A 16,475-nucleotide genomic window follows, 5' to 3' on the forward strand; every position below is an offset into this window, starting at 1 on the left:
GCAAATTGACTAGTCACCCGTGGATCCCTCACAATATAATTCTCATTTTCAGTCATGGAAAATGGTAGTAGAAGATAGGGTTTTGTTGTCAGTAATAACAGGGAAGAAAAAAATCCCTTGCTGAGCAAAGTAAACAACAAATTTATTAAAAGATTGCTGCCCTGAAACCCAAAGGGGAGGTCAGCCTCTGAGTCTGTTGTGTTCAAGTTAAAAGGTAGCTTGAGAATAAGAACATGGGATATAAGGACTTTATAGCGGGAGGAAAGCTTGATAATTGCTAAAGATAATGAAGACACTCTACTTACTAACTTAGATTTGCAGAGATCTTTATTTTAATCAACTTGTTCAAACACATTATGACATGTACGGGGTACGTGGAGTATGAACCAGGATTTCCTAGCCCAGAAGAATGGGCAATACCACTGTGTCACAAGAGGCCTCATTGCATAGTAAGGTTTAAAATCTGGTCTGATCTTAAACGTTGTTAAAAGGTGAGCTGAAGTCAAAGCTTTTCATCTTGCATTCATCAGGACCAGGATGTGAGAAAGCAGACTTGGAAAATGAACATTAATGAGAAGGGTGTGCTGGTTAATTGGAACATCGTTGGCATGCAGTTGCACCAGAAACAGTCAAGTATCAATCTTTGTTCTCAGACCAGGCTAGGAAATAGACAAAGACAATAGGTGCAGGAGTAGGCCATTCTGCTCTTCGAGCCTGCACCACCATTCAATATAATCATGGCTGATCATCCTCAATCAGTATCCTGTTCCTGCCTTATCTCCATAACCCTTGATTCCACTACCCTTGAGAGCTCTAGCCAACTCTTTCTTAAAAAAATCCAGAGACTGGGCCTCCACTGCCTTCTGGGGCAGAGCATTCCACACACCCACCACTCTCTGGGTGAAGAGGTTTCTCCTCATCTCTGTCCTAAATGGCCTACCCCTTATTTTTACACTGTGTCCTCTGGTTCAGGACTCAACCATCAATGGAAACATGTTTCTTGCCTCCTGAATGTGCAATCCTTTAATAATCTTATATGTCTCAATCAGATCCCCTCTCAGTCTTCTAAACTCAAGGATATACAAGCCCAGTCGCTCCAATCTTTCAATTATGGTTTGTTTAGGGTGTTGCAGCAGAGATTGGAACTATTTGTTTTCAATGAAAAAGGTAAATGTATATATGAATTCATAGATTTCCTACAAAGTGGGCATTCAGCCCACCAAGTCTGCTCTGACCCTCTGAAAAGCATCCCACACTATTCCTGCGACCCCGCATTTACTATGGTTAATGCACTGAGCCTGCACTTTCCTGGAAACTATGTGACACTTGAGCAAAGTAAATCCACCAAACCTGCATATCTTTGGACTCCGCGAGGAAACTGGAGCTCCTGGTGGAAACCCATGCAGACAGGAGGGGAACAAGTAGACTCCAATCAGAAAGTCACCCAAGGCTCGAATTTAACCTAGGATCACTGGCAAGGTCAGGCAGCAGTGTTAACGACTGTGTGCCACCCCATTCATTTTGCCAACATAAAACAGTGTCTTGTGTATTGACATATACTTTCTCTTTGACCGCATTATGAAAACACCTGCCTTGCCCATTGAAGCTTGAAGCAGGACTTGCACCTGAGGTTTCTGGCTCAGAGGCAAGGATGCTACCCATCACACCACAATTCTATATTTTAGCACTGTGGACTTCACCGTGGTTGTAACATTATTGCTGACTATTGGAAAATGAGACCGAAATGTAACTCTCCTCTTGAGCATTGTTGCAAAAAATATAAAATAAAAAAAAATGAAGTAGTCGTGATAAACCTACTTAAAACCTTAATACTTCAAGGACCTATTTTGTGGCAGCCAGTTTTTCATGCTTGTTGTGTTGTGTTGCTTCTATGACAACAGTGGTGCATGCATCTGGTGTTTGTTCTGCCGGATGATATTTTAAAGAAATTATTGCTGTTCATGAGCAAGTAGCAGCAACCAGAAGTGCACAGAGAAGGAAGACCATGACTTCGATTTGTGTTAGTCAATTACTGATTGACACCAAAGCTGTGATTTTGAGCTCAAAGCTTCAGTTAATGACATCTAATAAAAATAACAACAGGAGGGACACAACTGTTTGATGGGATCAAAAACTATTTTCAAGTTGGTTGTTGTTTTTTGTTTTCCTATTCACTGTTGCTGAGATTGTAACTCTGATTTCCAGAGTTTGTTAAAGTTGCAGAGGTCTTTGGAGAGTGGCACTTGATCCCAGGTATATAGGTGAGTTTGCATTCCCTGGTGTACAGTATCACAAGTGGAGTGTGTGTTGCTGGAAAAGCACAGCAGGTCGGGCAGCATCCGAGGAGCAGAAGAATCAACGTTTCAGGCATAAGCCCTTCATCATGAGTTTCTTCACACGCAGGGAGCACACAAATGTCATGTTGTTAATTTTAGTTTTTATCATGTATGAAGCATGAAGCACATCATTGATTGACTGCACATCTGACCAAGGAGTACAGGCTCAAGGGCTAAATTATCTACTCCTGTTGCTATAATTCATCTGTACTTGATGGCCAGGCATATGCTGAACTTGTTTATCATTTAGCCCTTGAGCCTGTCCTCCTTGATCAGATGTGCAGTCAATCAATGTTGTGTTTCATGCTTCCTACATGGTACAAATTAAATTAACAACATGACATTTTGTGCTTACTGCCTGTGAAGAAACGCATGAAGATTACTCATCCATCCAAAAGGTGCATCCAATTTCAGGAGTTGTCAATTTCGCGGTCAAGATTACTTTACGTAGTACTGCTATCAATGGTACTAATAGAATATTGAGATTTTAGAGACAGAGAGAAAGTGAAGATTTACTAGGTTCCTATCTCAAGTAGAATTATAAAGGGGTTATAGTTTATTTTCAACCAGAATAATTACATAATAATAGAAGCACTTAAAATTATGACAAGTTGTGTAAGAATTGTCACCAGTGGGTGAGAGATCTCGTTTGCTATCCCATAAGTAAAAACTGTATAAATAAAGGTCCAAAGAAACTATTTAGCATGTGAGGCCATGAAGTTCACTCTGAATTATTTGAGGCAAGTATGAAAGAAAGAAATTAAGTGACATAATACTGAAGTAATTTTGTGTAAATGTGATTGGAAGTGTTTGCTTGATTGAAACTTAAACGTTGATGAGAATCCGAGAGTCAAAAAGCCCATTTCCAGGTTTTATCTACTTTTTTGCAAATTAGTGTCTATTAGCTCAAAATCTCTTGCTTTAAAGATAATAAATAAATAATTGCTCAGCCAATAATGTTTCTCTTTACAAACGAGCATATTTAGAAAGCTCATGCAATTATACATGGGCTAAAATAATAATTTTGGACATTTTGGTTTTAGTTCTCATTAAGTCAGACTGTTTTGGATTCTGAATTTCCCCAGTGAAATGGTTCTAATCATGTGATTATTCTTATTGGTGAGACATTTAAAAAATGCAAATAATTTAGTGGGGTTGAATATTAGTTAATTGACTGTTTGTGACCATGCACTGCTACTTTAACAAACGTTTCAAACTCATTAAAGAGGTCCAGCACAATACAACAATCTATGGTATTCAAAGCACTATCTTTCAGCAAAAAGCTTTAAAGCAGAATCTATACAGAATATATGTTATGAAATAGTAAATACAATGAAATTATTTTAAAACTGTAATCTTTTCTCATTTTAATAATTGGGTGAGCTTTGTTGTGATCATTTATGACGTCACTTGGACTTCTCTGAAATGGTTAATAGTTTAGTATCAACTTTGCAATTACTACTGCTGCTGAAATTAGCAGATGAACAGTTTAACATTGGCATTCACCTGTTTCTTTTAACTGCGTTAGAACCTTCCGGTAAATATTAGACCAAGGGATGGTGTATCAATTGCATTCAAGTTCACCCAAAAATAATGGTAATTATTAGGCCTGTATCTGAAAATGTTTCTGTCAAAAAAAGTCCAACTTCCAAGTATAAACTTTGTAAAAATTTTATTGATTACCTATATGTTGCGTAGTCAAGTTATATGAATTATAGTCACAAATTACTTTACTGCAGCTTATTTGCAAACTCTCTAATTGTGGCTGAATGTTGCAGGTTACCCTATTAGAATGTCATGTCTGTGTTATAAGATTAAAAACCCCAACTAGTAATGAACTTACATCAATGAAATGACACTGAAAGAGACACAGGGAGAAAAAGTTGAAATCGTCAATCTGCAGTAATTATAAACACTGCTAAATCTGTTTCACAAAGTGTCTCTGACAGAAACTTGGGTATATATTGTCTGCATGTCCCTTAAACACAAAGTGATAATGCATGGGAAGTATAATGCAAATAGGGCATAACAGGTAGTTTGAACTTGTTTAGGTAGCTTGAGTTCAAAAAGGAATTGCTAAAGTCCAAGCAATGAATTCATATGGAACACTGAAATTACTGATTAAAGATTGAACAAAAATAAAGCATGGAAAAGTATTTTTAAAAGCAATTGCGTGATATCGTAATCTCTAACAGATATCACAAACACTGGACCTGTAATAATTGAATATGTATAATTGATTCTAAACGTAACATATAAAGAAAATTAAATTATGTTCCATGAAATTGAACTTTGATTATTGAACTAATAAACTAGTTGCTACTTTATTTCTTGTCGCCAGCTCTTTTATCACGTTTGGAATAATCACTTTTTGCCTTCAGTTTCCATAATGATCAACTCTTGGCGTCTCCATGCATTTACATGTGTTTCAGTCAATGTTCAGGTTTATTCACACATTAGCAGATCATACCTAATGGTCTGATGTTCAGATTTGGGATTCATCCATCAAAGACTCGACGGCACTGACAACATAAACTTATGAACCCATAAATAATATATAGTTTTAAGGTATTTGGCAAATAAGCCAAAAAATAACTTTATAAAGGAAAATTATAGATTGCTCTGGGCAAAGTGCAGGGGACTGAGGGTAATTGCATAGTTTTATCGAAGAACTAGTTCAGGCTCAATAGAGTGTACGATCTCATTCTGTGCCTTTAATATTTTGCAAAAGGTGTTATTTTACAAATAGTGTTGATTTGCTCAGGTTTTCAGTATTAGATTACCAGAATGTGATATTTTGCAGTTTAAGAAAACCTAATTTACAGTATAGTTGAAAGTGAAAACCTAATGCAGCTTTTAGAAATGTTGTTCCTTTATTCTTCCAGAAATGATTGGAAACAGTATAAGCTCAGACGACTTTACTTCATTTGGATTTGCAAGGAAATTCAATCTTTTTTCTGGTTTGCAGATCTGCTTTGCATTTTACATGACAAGGTAAGACCAGATAGGGAACTTGAGCAACAACATTCTGGTTTGTGTTATGTAGAGTAAAAGCTTCCATTATTCTGTTAACCTTGTCCAAGAAATGTGAGCTGGAATTGTTTTCAGAAATTTCATGTCATGCTGAATTAAAGACTTTACAACCATTATTGCTCCAACTTCAGTAAATGGTATTTTAACAGATTTTTACCTCCAAGTTTAAATGTTAAAGCAGTGTCAAATTGTAAATGTGAAAGTTTTCCTCCAGAATTGCAAAGTGTGCTAAAAGTTACCATTGTTTTCATTGGATGTAAACCTAAGAAAATGGTTAACACACAAATGGAATAAAAATTAAGGGCTGAACCTTAGGTTAGTTGGCCAAATCTCAGTTGCGTCAAAGTTTTGGAGGGCTTTTCACCACTAGGCTTTCACCACAAATCTTGCTAAATTAATTATCTTCCCCTATAGTCACTCTCATATCTGATTTCTGCCCCAAAGTATCTCAGCATTCATGAAACAACTCATTACTCAGGGAATATCTGCCAAAACATTCCTTGTGCCATTGAAAGGCTGCTGTTATCCAGACCAGCATTGACAATCTGGCTCACCAATATCATGGCACAGCTGCCAATAAGCCACGCTGTCTGCAACAAATTACCATAATGGCTGACAGATCCTTACACATACAACCTCTTCTCTCATCCTAGCTGAATAACCATACCATACACTTTACTTCTCCTCGGCCACATTCCTCTGCACACCATCTAAGTCAGTGCTACCCTGTTCTAGTATCTGCAGATACCTGCACCTGGGCACTTTCCAGTAGGGAAATGTCACATACAGAAAGCTGTCCAACAATTCCAAACACCACATGAGCTTTTATTTACAGAAATATCAGTCCAGTTTAATTTTGGCCAGTTGTAACACCAGTGTATTGATACTAGGAGGTTCAATGATAGGTTCATTGAATATCAAGTGACTGTGATTTAGGTTCTTTGTTGCTGGAGATAGTCATTGCTTGGCACCTGTGTGGCATGAATGTTAGTTGCCTGTCCAAGCATAAATATTGTCAAGGTTTTGCTATGTTTGGCTGTGGAGTGCTGCAGTACCTGAGAAGTCACAAATGGGGCAGACAATTGTGCAAACATTTCTAGTTCTGGCCTTATGATGGACTAGCAGAAGTTGTTGAGGCCTAGGATACCCTACCCTGATGTTCTGGGTTTGAGATGACTGACCCCAAATGAGTGCAGCTATTATGCTTTGCAAGGTTTGACTCCAAACAGTGAGATTTTTTTTCCTTGATTTCCATTGACCCTTGACCTGCCAGTGCTCATCACACTCTATCAAATATGGCCTTTGTCAAGGGCAGTCACTCTCTCCTTACTTCTAGAATTCCGCTCTTTTCTCCATGTTTGAACCAAGATGTAATGAGGTCAGGCACTGAGTGGCAAGACCCACGCTGAGCTTCAGTGAGTAGGTTTTTGCTCAGCAAGTGCTGCTTGCTGTCACTGTTCATGACCCCTTTCATCATTTAATTAATGATTGAGAGTAAACAAATTTAGGGTCATTGATTTGGTTTTGATTTATCTTGTTGTTTGTGTACAGCACAAACCTGGACAATTTTGTATATTGCTGTGTAGATGCCCGTGTTGTAGCTGTACTTGAACAGCTTGGCGAGGGGCATGGCTAGTTTAGATTAGATTCCCTACAGTGTGGAAACAGGCCCTTCGGCTCAACCAGTCCACACCAACCCTCCGAAGAGTAACCAACCCAGACCCATTTCCCCCCTGACTAATGCACCTAACGCTATGGGCAATTCAGCATGGCCAATTCACCTGATTTGCACACCTTTGGACTGTGGGAGAAAACCAGAGCACCCAGAGGAAACCCACACAGACATGGGGAGAATGCGCAAACTCCACACAGTCGCCCGAGGCTGGAATTGAACTTGAGACTCTGCTGCTGTGAGGCTAATCACTGAGCCACCGTACCGCCCCAAAAAGCGGCTCAGGCTCCTTCGAGCCGGAATTGAACTGACGACCTAAGGGTCTACAGTCCTTCACTCTACCAGCTGAGCTATCGAAGGAGAGCCCTTCTGGAGAACAAATCTTCAATTCAATTGCCAGAAAATTGTAAGCACCCATAGCCTCTGTAGTATTCATAATAAATAGGAGCAGAAGTAAGCCATTCAGCCAATTGAGTTTGCTCTGCAATCCAGTGAGATCATTGCTGATCTGATAATCCTCAGTTCCACTTTTGCATTTTTCCCTGTAACCCTTGATTCCCTTACTGATATAAAAGCCTGCCTTAAATATATTTGATAAAGAATTCCATAGATTCACTACCCTCTGAGAGAAGAAACTCCTCTTCATCTTTGTTAAATTGCGGGACCTTTTGCTCATGCACTCTGCTCCTAGTCTCCCCCATTAGGGGAAATAGCCTGGATGTAGATTTGCTCGCTGAGCTGGGAGGTCCATTTCTAGATTTTTCGTCACACTACTAGGTAACGTCTTCAGTTGGCCCAAGTGAAGCAGTGTACATGATTCCTGCTTTCTATTTATATGTTTGGGTTTCTTTGGGTTGGTAATGTTATTTCCTATGGTGATATCATTTCCTGTTCTTTTTCTGAGGGAGGGCGGAGGGGTAGATGGGGTCTAACTCTGTATTGGTTGATTAGAGTTATTGTTGGAATGCCATGCTTCTAGGAATTCTCATGCATGTCTCTGTTTGGCTTGTCCTAAGATGGATGTATTGTCCAATCGAAGTCATGCCCTTCCTTATCTGAATGTGTTAGGATATGAGTAAGAGAGGGTCATGTTGTTTTGTGGCTAGTTGGTGTCCTTTGGTGCTAGCCTCTCCCATGAAGCACACCTTCTTCTCAGTATTTATCATGTCAAGCCCTTTTAAGCATCCTCTGTTTTACTGATATTATCGCTCATTCTTCTAAGTATATAGTATCCCAAACTGTTTAGCCTTTGCTCATAAGACCATCCCTCCATGCCAGGGATTATAGAACATTACAAGCCTTTCGGCCCTCCATGTCGCACCACCCTATGGAATCAATCAGTAGCATATCTAAACTAGTGATGGAGAGGGATAAGTATGCACTACAGGGCAAGCATTATAGCTGGGGACAGGGAAATTATGATGCGGTGAGGCATGACTTAGGATGCGTGGCTTGGAAAAGTAGGCTTCAAGGGAAGGGTGCAATCGATATGTGGAGCTTGTTCAAGGAGTAAATATTGAGTGTCCTTGATAAGTATGTACCTGTCAGGCAGGGAGGAAAGGGTCGTGTGAGGGAGCCGTGGTTTAATAAGGAATTGGAATCCCTTGTTAAAGGGAAGAGGGCTGCCGAAGTAAAGATGAGGCGTGAATGTTCAATTGGGGTGATTGAGAGTTATAAGGTAGCCAGGAAGGATATAAAGAGAGAGCTAAGAGCAGCAAGGAGGGGACATGAAAAGTCCTTGGTTGGTAGGATTAGGGAAAACCCAAAGGCTTTCTATTGGTATGTCAGGAATAAAAGAATGACTAGGGTAGGAATAGATCCAGTCAAGGATAGTAGTGGGAAGTTGCGTGTGAAGGCTGAAGAAATTGGGGAGACACTGAATGCTTTTCATCAGTATTCACTCAGGAACAGGACATTGTTGCCGATGTGAATATTGAGTCACAATTAATTAGAATGGATGGCTTTGAGGTATATAGGGAAGAGGTGTTGGAAATTCTGGAAAGGCTGAAAATAGAGAAGTCCCCTGGGCCTGATGGCATTTATCCTAGGATTCTCTGGGAAGCAAGGGAGGAGATTGCAGATCCATTGGCCTTGATTTTTATGTCCTCGTTGTCTGCAGGAATAGTGCCAGAAGACTGGAGGATAGCAAATGTAGTTCCCTTGTTCAAGAAGGGGAGTAGGGATAACCCTAGTAACTATAGGCCAGTGAGTCTCACTTCTGTTGTGGGCAAAGTTTTAGAGAGAATTGTAAGGGATAGGATTTATGAACATCTGGATAGGAATAATGTGATCAAGGACAGTCAGCATGGTTTTGTGAAGGGCAGGTCGTGCCTCACAAACCTTATTAAATTCTTTGAGAAGGTGACTAAGGATGTGGACGAGGGTCAAGCGGTAGATGTGGTGTATATGGATTTTAGTAAGGCATTTGATAAGGTTCCCCATGGTAGGCTACTGCAAAAAATACGGAGGTATGGCATTGAGGGTGAGTTGGAGGTTTGGATTAGGAATTGGCTGGCTGGAAGAAGACAGAGGGTAGTAGTTGATGGTAAAGGTTCATCTTGGAGTGCAGTTACCAGCGATGTTCCGCAAGGATCTGTTTTGGGACCATTGCTATTTGTCATTTTTGTAAATGACCTGGAGGAGGGGCTAGAAGGTTGGGTGAGCAAGTTTGCGGATGATACAAAACTCGGTGGAATTGTTGACAGTGAGGAAGGATGTGGCAGGTTACAGCAGGATATAGATAAGCTGCAGAGCTGGGCAGAAAGGTGGCAAATGGAGTTCAATGTAGCTAAGTGTGAAGTGAAGCTAAGAGTAACGAGAAGATGGGGTACTTGGCTAATGGTCAGATACTTAGTAGTGTGGATAAGCAGAGGGATCTTGGTGTCCATGTACACAGATCTCTGAAAGTTGCCACCCAGGTAAATAGTGCTGTGAAGAAAGCATATGGCGTACTGGCTTTTATTGTTAGAGGAATTGAGTTCTGGAGTCCTGAGGTCATGTTGCAGTTGTATAAGACTCTGGTGCGGCCGCATCTGGAGTATTGTGTGCAGTTTTGGTCGCCATAGTATAGGAAAGATGTGGAGGCACTGGAACGGGTGCAGAGGAGGTTTACCAGGATGTTGCCTGGTATGGTAGGAAGATCATATGAGGAAAGGCTGAGGCACTTGGGGCTGTTTTCATTGGAGAAAAGAAGGTTTAGGGGTGACTTGATAGAGGTGTACAAGACGATTAGGAGTTTAGATAGGGTTGACCATGAGAACCTTTTTCCACGTATGGAGTCAGCTATTACAAAGGCGCATAGCTTTAAATTAAGGGGTGGTAGGTATAGGACAGATGTTAGGGGTAGATTCTTTACTCAGTGAGTTGTGAGTTCATGGAATGCCCTGCCAGTAACAGTGGTGGACACTCCCTCTTTATGGGCATTTAAACGGGCATTGTATAGATATATGGAGGATAGTGGGCTAGTATGGTTAGGTGGGCTTGGATCAGCACAACATCGAGGGCCGAAGGGCCTGTACTGCGCTGTATTGTTCTATGTTCTATAACCTACACTATTTCATTTTCATTCATATGTCTATCCAATGACCATTTAAATACCCTTAAAGTTGGTGAGTATACTGCTGTTGCAGGCAGTGCAACAGCAGTATACTCACCAAATGAGTGGTAGGGGCATGCAACAATGCTGTTGCATGCCCCTACCACTCTCTGAGTAAAGAAACTACCTCTGACATCTGTCCTATATCTATCACCCCTCAATTTAAAGCTATGCCCCCTTGTGCTAGCCATCACCTTGCAAGGAAAAAGGCACTCGCTGTCCACCCTACCTAATCCTCTGATTATTTTATATGTCTCAATTCAGTCACCTTTTTTTTTCTTTTTTCAGACAGCCACACAATCATCTATCCATTTTCAAAATTCTCAATTCCCAAAATTTCAAAACAAAAGTGCGTGGTCACGTTCAGTCGCGACACTTGAGTTCATTCGATGAAAACTGGAGGAGAAACAGCATGCAGGGGTTAGGGGAAGCAGAAGAATGGCACTACATCACGATACTCAGTCAGAGAGCTAAGAACAGACAAAACGAGTCAAAAGGTTGTCTTCTGCACCTTCACAATCTGCTTCTGCTCCTTGACCCCTTCTCGCGCTCCCTGGCACCTTCCTCATGCTCCCTACATGTATTCTTCCGTACTCCTTGCGAACTTTCTCTGAAATACCTCCAAAGAAATTATATCTTAAATATGGGATCAAAACTGCAGAAAGTACTCCAGATATGGTCTCACCAGCACCTTGTTTAGTTACAGAAAGATTTCTTATACTCTTACCTCCTTAAAGAAAGAATCAACATCCCGTTAGCCTTCATTATTATCTTCTGCACCTGTGTGCTAACTTTCTATGTTTCATACACAATCCTTTCATTCCCTACAGTATAGAAACAGGCCCTTCAGCCCAACAAGTCCACATGAACCCTCCGAAGAGTAACCAACCCAGACCCATTCCTCTACCCTATGTTTACCCTAATGCACTGTGGGCAATTTAGCATGGCCAATTCACCTGACCTGCAGATTTTTGGATTGTGGGAGGAAACTGAAGTACCCAGATGAAACCCACGTAGACGCAGGGCGAATGTGCAAACTCCACACAGCCAGTCGCCCAAAGTGGGAATTGAACCCGGGTCCCTGGTGCTGAGAAGCAGCAGTGCTACCCATGTTGCATCTGTCTGCAGTCTCTGTCTATTTCAATAGTATTCTTTTTTTTGTTCTCTGTTCTAAAATAAACAACTTCACACTTTCAGAAAAGATTTATAAGGATATTGCCTGGTTTAGAGGATTTGAACTGTAGTGAGAGACTGAATAGGCTAGGGCTGTTTTCCTTGGATCGTTGGAGGCTGAGGAGTGACCTTTATAAAATCATGGGGGCTTGGATAGGGTAAATAGATAAGGTCTTTTCGATGGGGTGGGGGAGACTAGACCTAGAGGGCATAAGTTTAGGGTGAGAAAAGACAAATTTAAAAGGGATTTAGGGGCAACTTGTTCACAGAGGTGTGTGCGTGTATGGAATGAGCTGCCAGAGGAGGTGGTGGAGGCTGGGATAATTAAAACATTTAAAAGGTATCTGGAATGGCATATGACTAGGAAGGGTTGAGAAGGAAATGGGCCAAGTGGTGTCAATGGGACTAGATTAATTTAGGATATCAGGATGAGTTGAATCGAAGAGTCTGTTTCCATGCTGTATATCTCCAAAACTCTATTATACTCCATTTGCAAACTTACTTGATCAATCAATTTCACTGCAACCTGCCTTATCCCAATACTGTCTTCTATCAGTTAGTCAATCTTCTGATCATGCTGATCTACTGCCTCAAACATATGCTCTTATAAAGTAGCCTAACACGTCGTATCTTAGAAAAGCACTTCTGAAAATCCAAATATATTACATCCACTTTTTTAAAATCTAGTCTTGTTGTTACCTCCTCAAAGAATTCTCCTAAACTTGTCTGGCATGAAGTCTCCTTCATGAAGCCATGCTGACTCTGCTTGATCATGTATTTCCAAACTCTCTGCTATTGCATCCTTTTATTATAGAGTCTAACATTTTCCAAGATACTAAATGAACAGGATTCTATTTATCTTTTTTTCATCTCTATCCCCTTTTAAAAGTGTTGCATTGGCAGCTTTCTCCAGAATTTAAAAAATCTTGGAAAATTACTATCAGTGCATCCACTATCATTGTAGCTGCTTCTTTTAATAGCATGGAAGCATTTCATCGGGTCCAGAAGACTAATTGGTCTTTTGCCCTAAAGCACATTTCTTCTAGTGATAGTTTTTTTTTCTCTCATCCTTTATGCCCTTTAATTAATGAGTAATTTTGGAATGCTGTTGGTGTCCTCCAATCTGAAGACTGATGCATAGTATTTGTTCAACTTCTCTGCATTTCCTTGTTATTATTTCAACAGACTTGTTCGCTAAGCAGCCTAAGTTCACTTCAGTGCCTCTCTCTAATATACTTAACAAAGTTCTTGTTGTCCACCTTGAGGTCAGATGAAAGTGGCTTGCAAAACTGTTGGTACCAGTGCACGTGGGGGAAAGGTGATGATGTATCTCTAATAAGCAAGTAGACAGTGCAGATACCATGCAAGGTAGTAAGTGGGGATTTGAGATGGGTGAGACTGAGTGAGGGAAGTTGCTGCACGGGTTCAATTCCCATCTCAGGTGACTGACTGTATGGAGATTACACATTCTCCCCATGTCTGCGTGGGTTTCCTCCGGGTGCTCCGGTTTCCTCCCACAGTCCAAAAATGTGCAGGTCAGGTGAATTAGCCATGCTAAATTATCCGTAGTGTTATGTAAGGGGTAAATGTAGGGGTATGGGTGGTTTGCGCTTCGGCGGGTCAGTGTGGACTTGTTGGGCCGAAGGGCCTGTTTCCACACTGTAAAGTAATCTAATCTAAAATCTAATCTAAAATCTAATCTATAGTGAGGGTGGCAGCCCATGAGGATTGGTGGGAGCTGTGTGCAGTAACAGATTTTGAGTGCATGTGAAGTAGCAAAGTAATGGAGAATGTGGTGCTACTTACCCTGGTGGAGCAGAGAAAGTCTTTGGTTTTGGTTCACTACAAAGTGTTCCTCTAGACAGTGGAAACCTCACTGATCTGCGTGGAAACTTCAGACGAGGCTGGCAGGGTCTGGTGTCTTGACCTCCATTGCTGGTCCTGGAGGAGGAGGATAGCTCTCCTAAGCATCACCTTGTCCACCTCCAGATTCCTGTCCACAAAGTGTGGTATATTGACAACTTCCTTTATCAATAACATCTGGGACACATTACTCGAAACAGGGCAATTGCCAGGCTTTGCCTAGCCCAACATCCATATGTCATGAATGCCAGGAATCTCAGATTGTCCCAACAATCACAAGTATCTCTGTCAACAGTGAGTGGGAGAATAGGACCAGGAAGTTGGCACATACATAGTTAATGTGAGCTTGGGACAATAGCAGGTGAAAACCTATTAGGCCTCTAGAAGAGAGTGTCTCTGCAAAATGTGCCAAAACTAACACTATTGATATCTTGTATGCTTAAGTCCTAAATGTTTATACCTTACCTGAAGGTTAGTTGATTTTTTTTTTAACTTGAGATATGAAGATGAGGCATAAAGGGCCTGAATGTGATATGCAAAGTTCAAAGGTTGAGAGAAGTCAATATAAATCAGCTGATAATGATGAATTTATCTCCACTTAACTTTGTGAGTGAGGAAACGGAATAGAACATTAGGATTTACAGTAATGCGTTTTAGGAATGAATCCAAACAAGCGTAAGGCTTTAAAATGGATTAAACACAGAATGCTGGAGAAACTCAGCCGATTCTGACAGCATCTGTGAAGAGAGAAAGAGTTAACATTTTGAGCCCAGTGTGAGCCTTTTTCAGAACCCTTCAGAAGTATTGTACTTTGCTTTTATTACTTAGAAATAGACTTTAATTTTAGGATACAAGGAGGAAGCAACAAAGTTGTAGGATGTGATATTTACAACTTACAGAAGTAACGAGAAACAAGTTGAGGCATGATAAAGCCCAAAGAAGTCATTGCAAGATGAAGGTGAAATTTGGTGAACTTGACACTGTCAATTCAATTCCTTAGAATTATATTCAGTCAGTCTCAAAGGATGTTGGACCCATTCTTTCTGCAATAAATTTTTCACGGTATACATTTCCTTGCACAAATACTAAGTTTGCAGTTTAATGTTCTTATTGTGACTGTGTTTCCCTGTAGTACTGTAAGTGGATTTCTACTTTGTTATAATTTGGAGAGTTTCTTGCCCTTTTCTCTGTACTGTATTACTTATTTTTTTGAAGTTAGTTAACTGTCCTGTTTGCTGGGTAAGATGCTGGGCTTTTCACTTCTGCTATCTTAATTGATTTTGACTGGTCAACTTTCCATTTCAGCTTTGGCAGGAGAACCGACCAGATTATTTGAACATTCAGTTGTATCTCAGTCAAGCAAATGGAATACAGGTAAAGTTGCTTGCATTTCAAATGAATTCCCTCATTTAGACTTAGATCGTTCCAATCACACTCAATCACAACTTCTTACTCACTGAAATAGTTGGAATCCTCCTCCTTTGTTTTCAATCAGCTAGAATCACATGCCTTAGATATCTATATCACAACCACTGTTTTAACTAGAATTGATTTTTTTAAAAAAAATCTCATTATTAGAAAGGATAAATAACAATAAGTCTTCCTATAAAAACTGAAATTGCTGGAGACAACATCTGCGGATAAAAATCTGTGGTTAATGTTGCAAATCCAGTGATGCATCTTCAGAACCTGCTGAGTATCCCTAGCAATTTCGGATTTTGTTTCAGATTTCCAGCATCCACAGTTCTTTGTTTTACACTAAGTCCTAATATCTTGCTTAAGAAGAAATACAATTTTACAGTATTTAAAACACATTGATTATATCCAATCTGTTGACACTGAGAAAAGGGATAAGCAAAAAGTGTCCAAGGAGGTTATAAACCTTTTTGACCTCCAAGTACATGACTTTTGACTAGTTTTCAAGTTAAGAGTGAAGAGAATTACTTAACATAATTCAACATAATTAAAATGTACAGGCTAAAGACTCTAGCTTGTCACAAAAGAACGCATGCTATTTTGGTGAATGCTCACTGCAACTTAAAATTCTAGAATTTGATTTAGATGTTCTCTTCAGAGGGGAAAAAAAAAGTAAATATCAGTGCAGTTGCATGGAACCACAGGTATTCTGAAATTAAAATTCCAAATGTTACTAATATTTTTGACACAAAGAACCAGCCATTGTTGGACTGATGGTGTTTCTCCTTCTGAATCAGAATGTTTTGTGTTCAAGTCTCATCCTAGAGACTTCCACTCACCAGCACATTACTGCATCAGAGTGTGACTGGTGCCTTATTCAGCAAGTGTGAAAACTTATCAGAGATAGGTGAGGATGTGAATTTGAGTTTACATTCGGATCATTTGTGATCTTATTGAATGGAAGTACATGCTCAAAGGGCTTAAGAACTTCTACCTGCACCAATATCCAGCATCAATTCCTGTGACAAACCACTTGTTACTGCTTACCAAGCTGAAAAAAATATTATTTTTGCTGAGAGGATGAGAATGCTTACTGTTATTGAAGGCAGGTTCAGCTCTTTATATTTAAGACAACATTAGTTAGAGCAAAACTTAATGAAGCTTGTATGACATCAACTTGACACTTTGATGTCACAATGTACCTACTCTGTTCTTTTGGCACATGTTGCTCATGCCTTTGCTACAACAATCACAGAAGTGGCACTCCATGTCATCTGCTCTAGAAGTGGGCACAAGCAGCATGAATGAAATTTTTTGACCAAAAATGACATGCCTATCAACCAGACGATAAGTAACATAAAGCCAAAGTTTGTGCCCCTAATATTTG

General features: G+C 40.1%; 1 protein-coding gene and 1 non-coding gene across 6 annotated transcripts in view; one reads left to right on the top strand and one right to left on the bottom strand.

Moving 5' to 3' along the window:
* LOC132816706 (NADPH oxidase 4) overlaps positions 1 to 16,475 on the top strand; it is a 172,276-nt gene that overhangs the window by 140,346 nt on the left and 15,455 nt on the right. For all 5 annotated transcript variants that reach the window (XM_060826590.1, XM_060826592.1, XM_060826593.1 and 2 more), the window contains 2 exons: positions 5,222 to 5,330; positions 14,978 to 15,046. In XM_060826590.1, the coding sequence (XP_060682573.1) occupies positions 5,222 to 5,330; positions 14,978 to 15,046 (178 nt within the window). The remainder of the gene's footprint in view (positions 1 to 5,221; positions 5,331 to 14,977; positions 15,047 to 16,475) is intronic.
* On the bottom strand, positions 7,329 to 7,401 carry trnay-gua (transfer RNA tyrosine (anticodon GUA)). The gene has a single exon. It is a non-coding gene; the product is annotated as a tRNA-Tyr (tRNA).

This window comes from Hemiscyllium ocellatum, chromosome 6 (genome assembly GCF_020745735.1).
Source record: "Hemiscyllium ocellatum isolate sHemOce1 chromosome 6, sHemOce1.pat.X.cur, whole genome shotgun sequence".
Classification (NCBI taxonomy): domain Eukaryota; kingdom Metazoa; phylum Chordata; class Chondrichthyes; order Orectolobiformes; family Hemiscylliidae; genus Hemiscyllium; species Hemiscyllium ocellatum.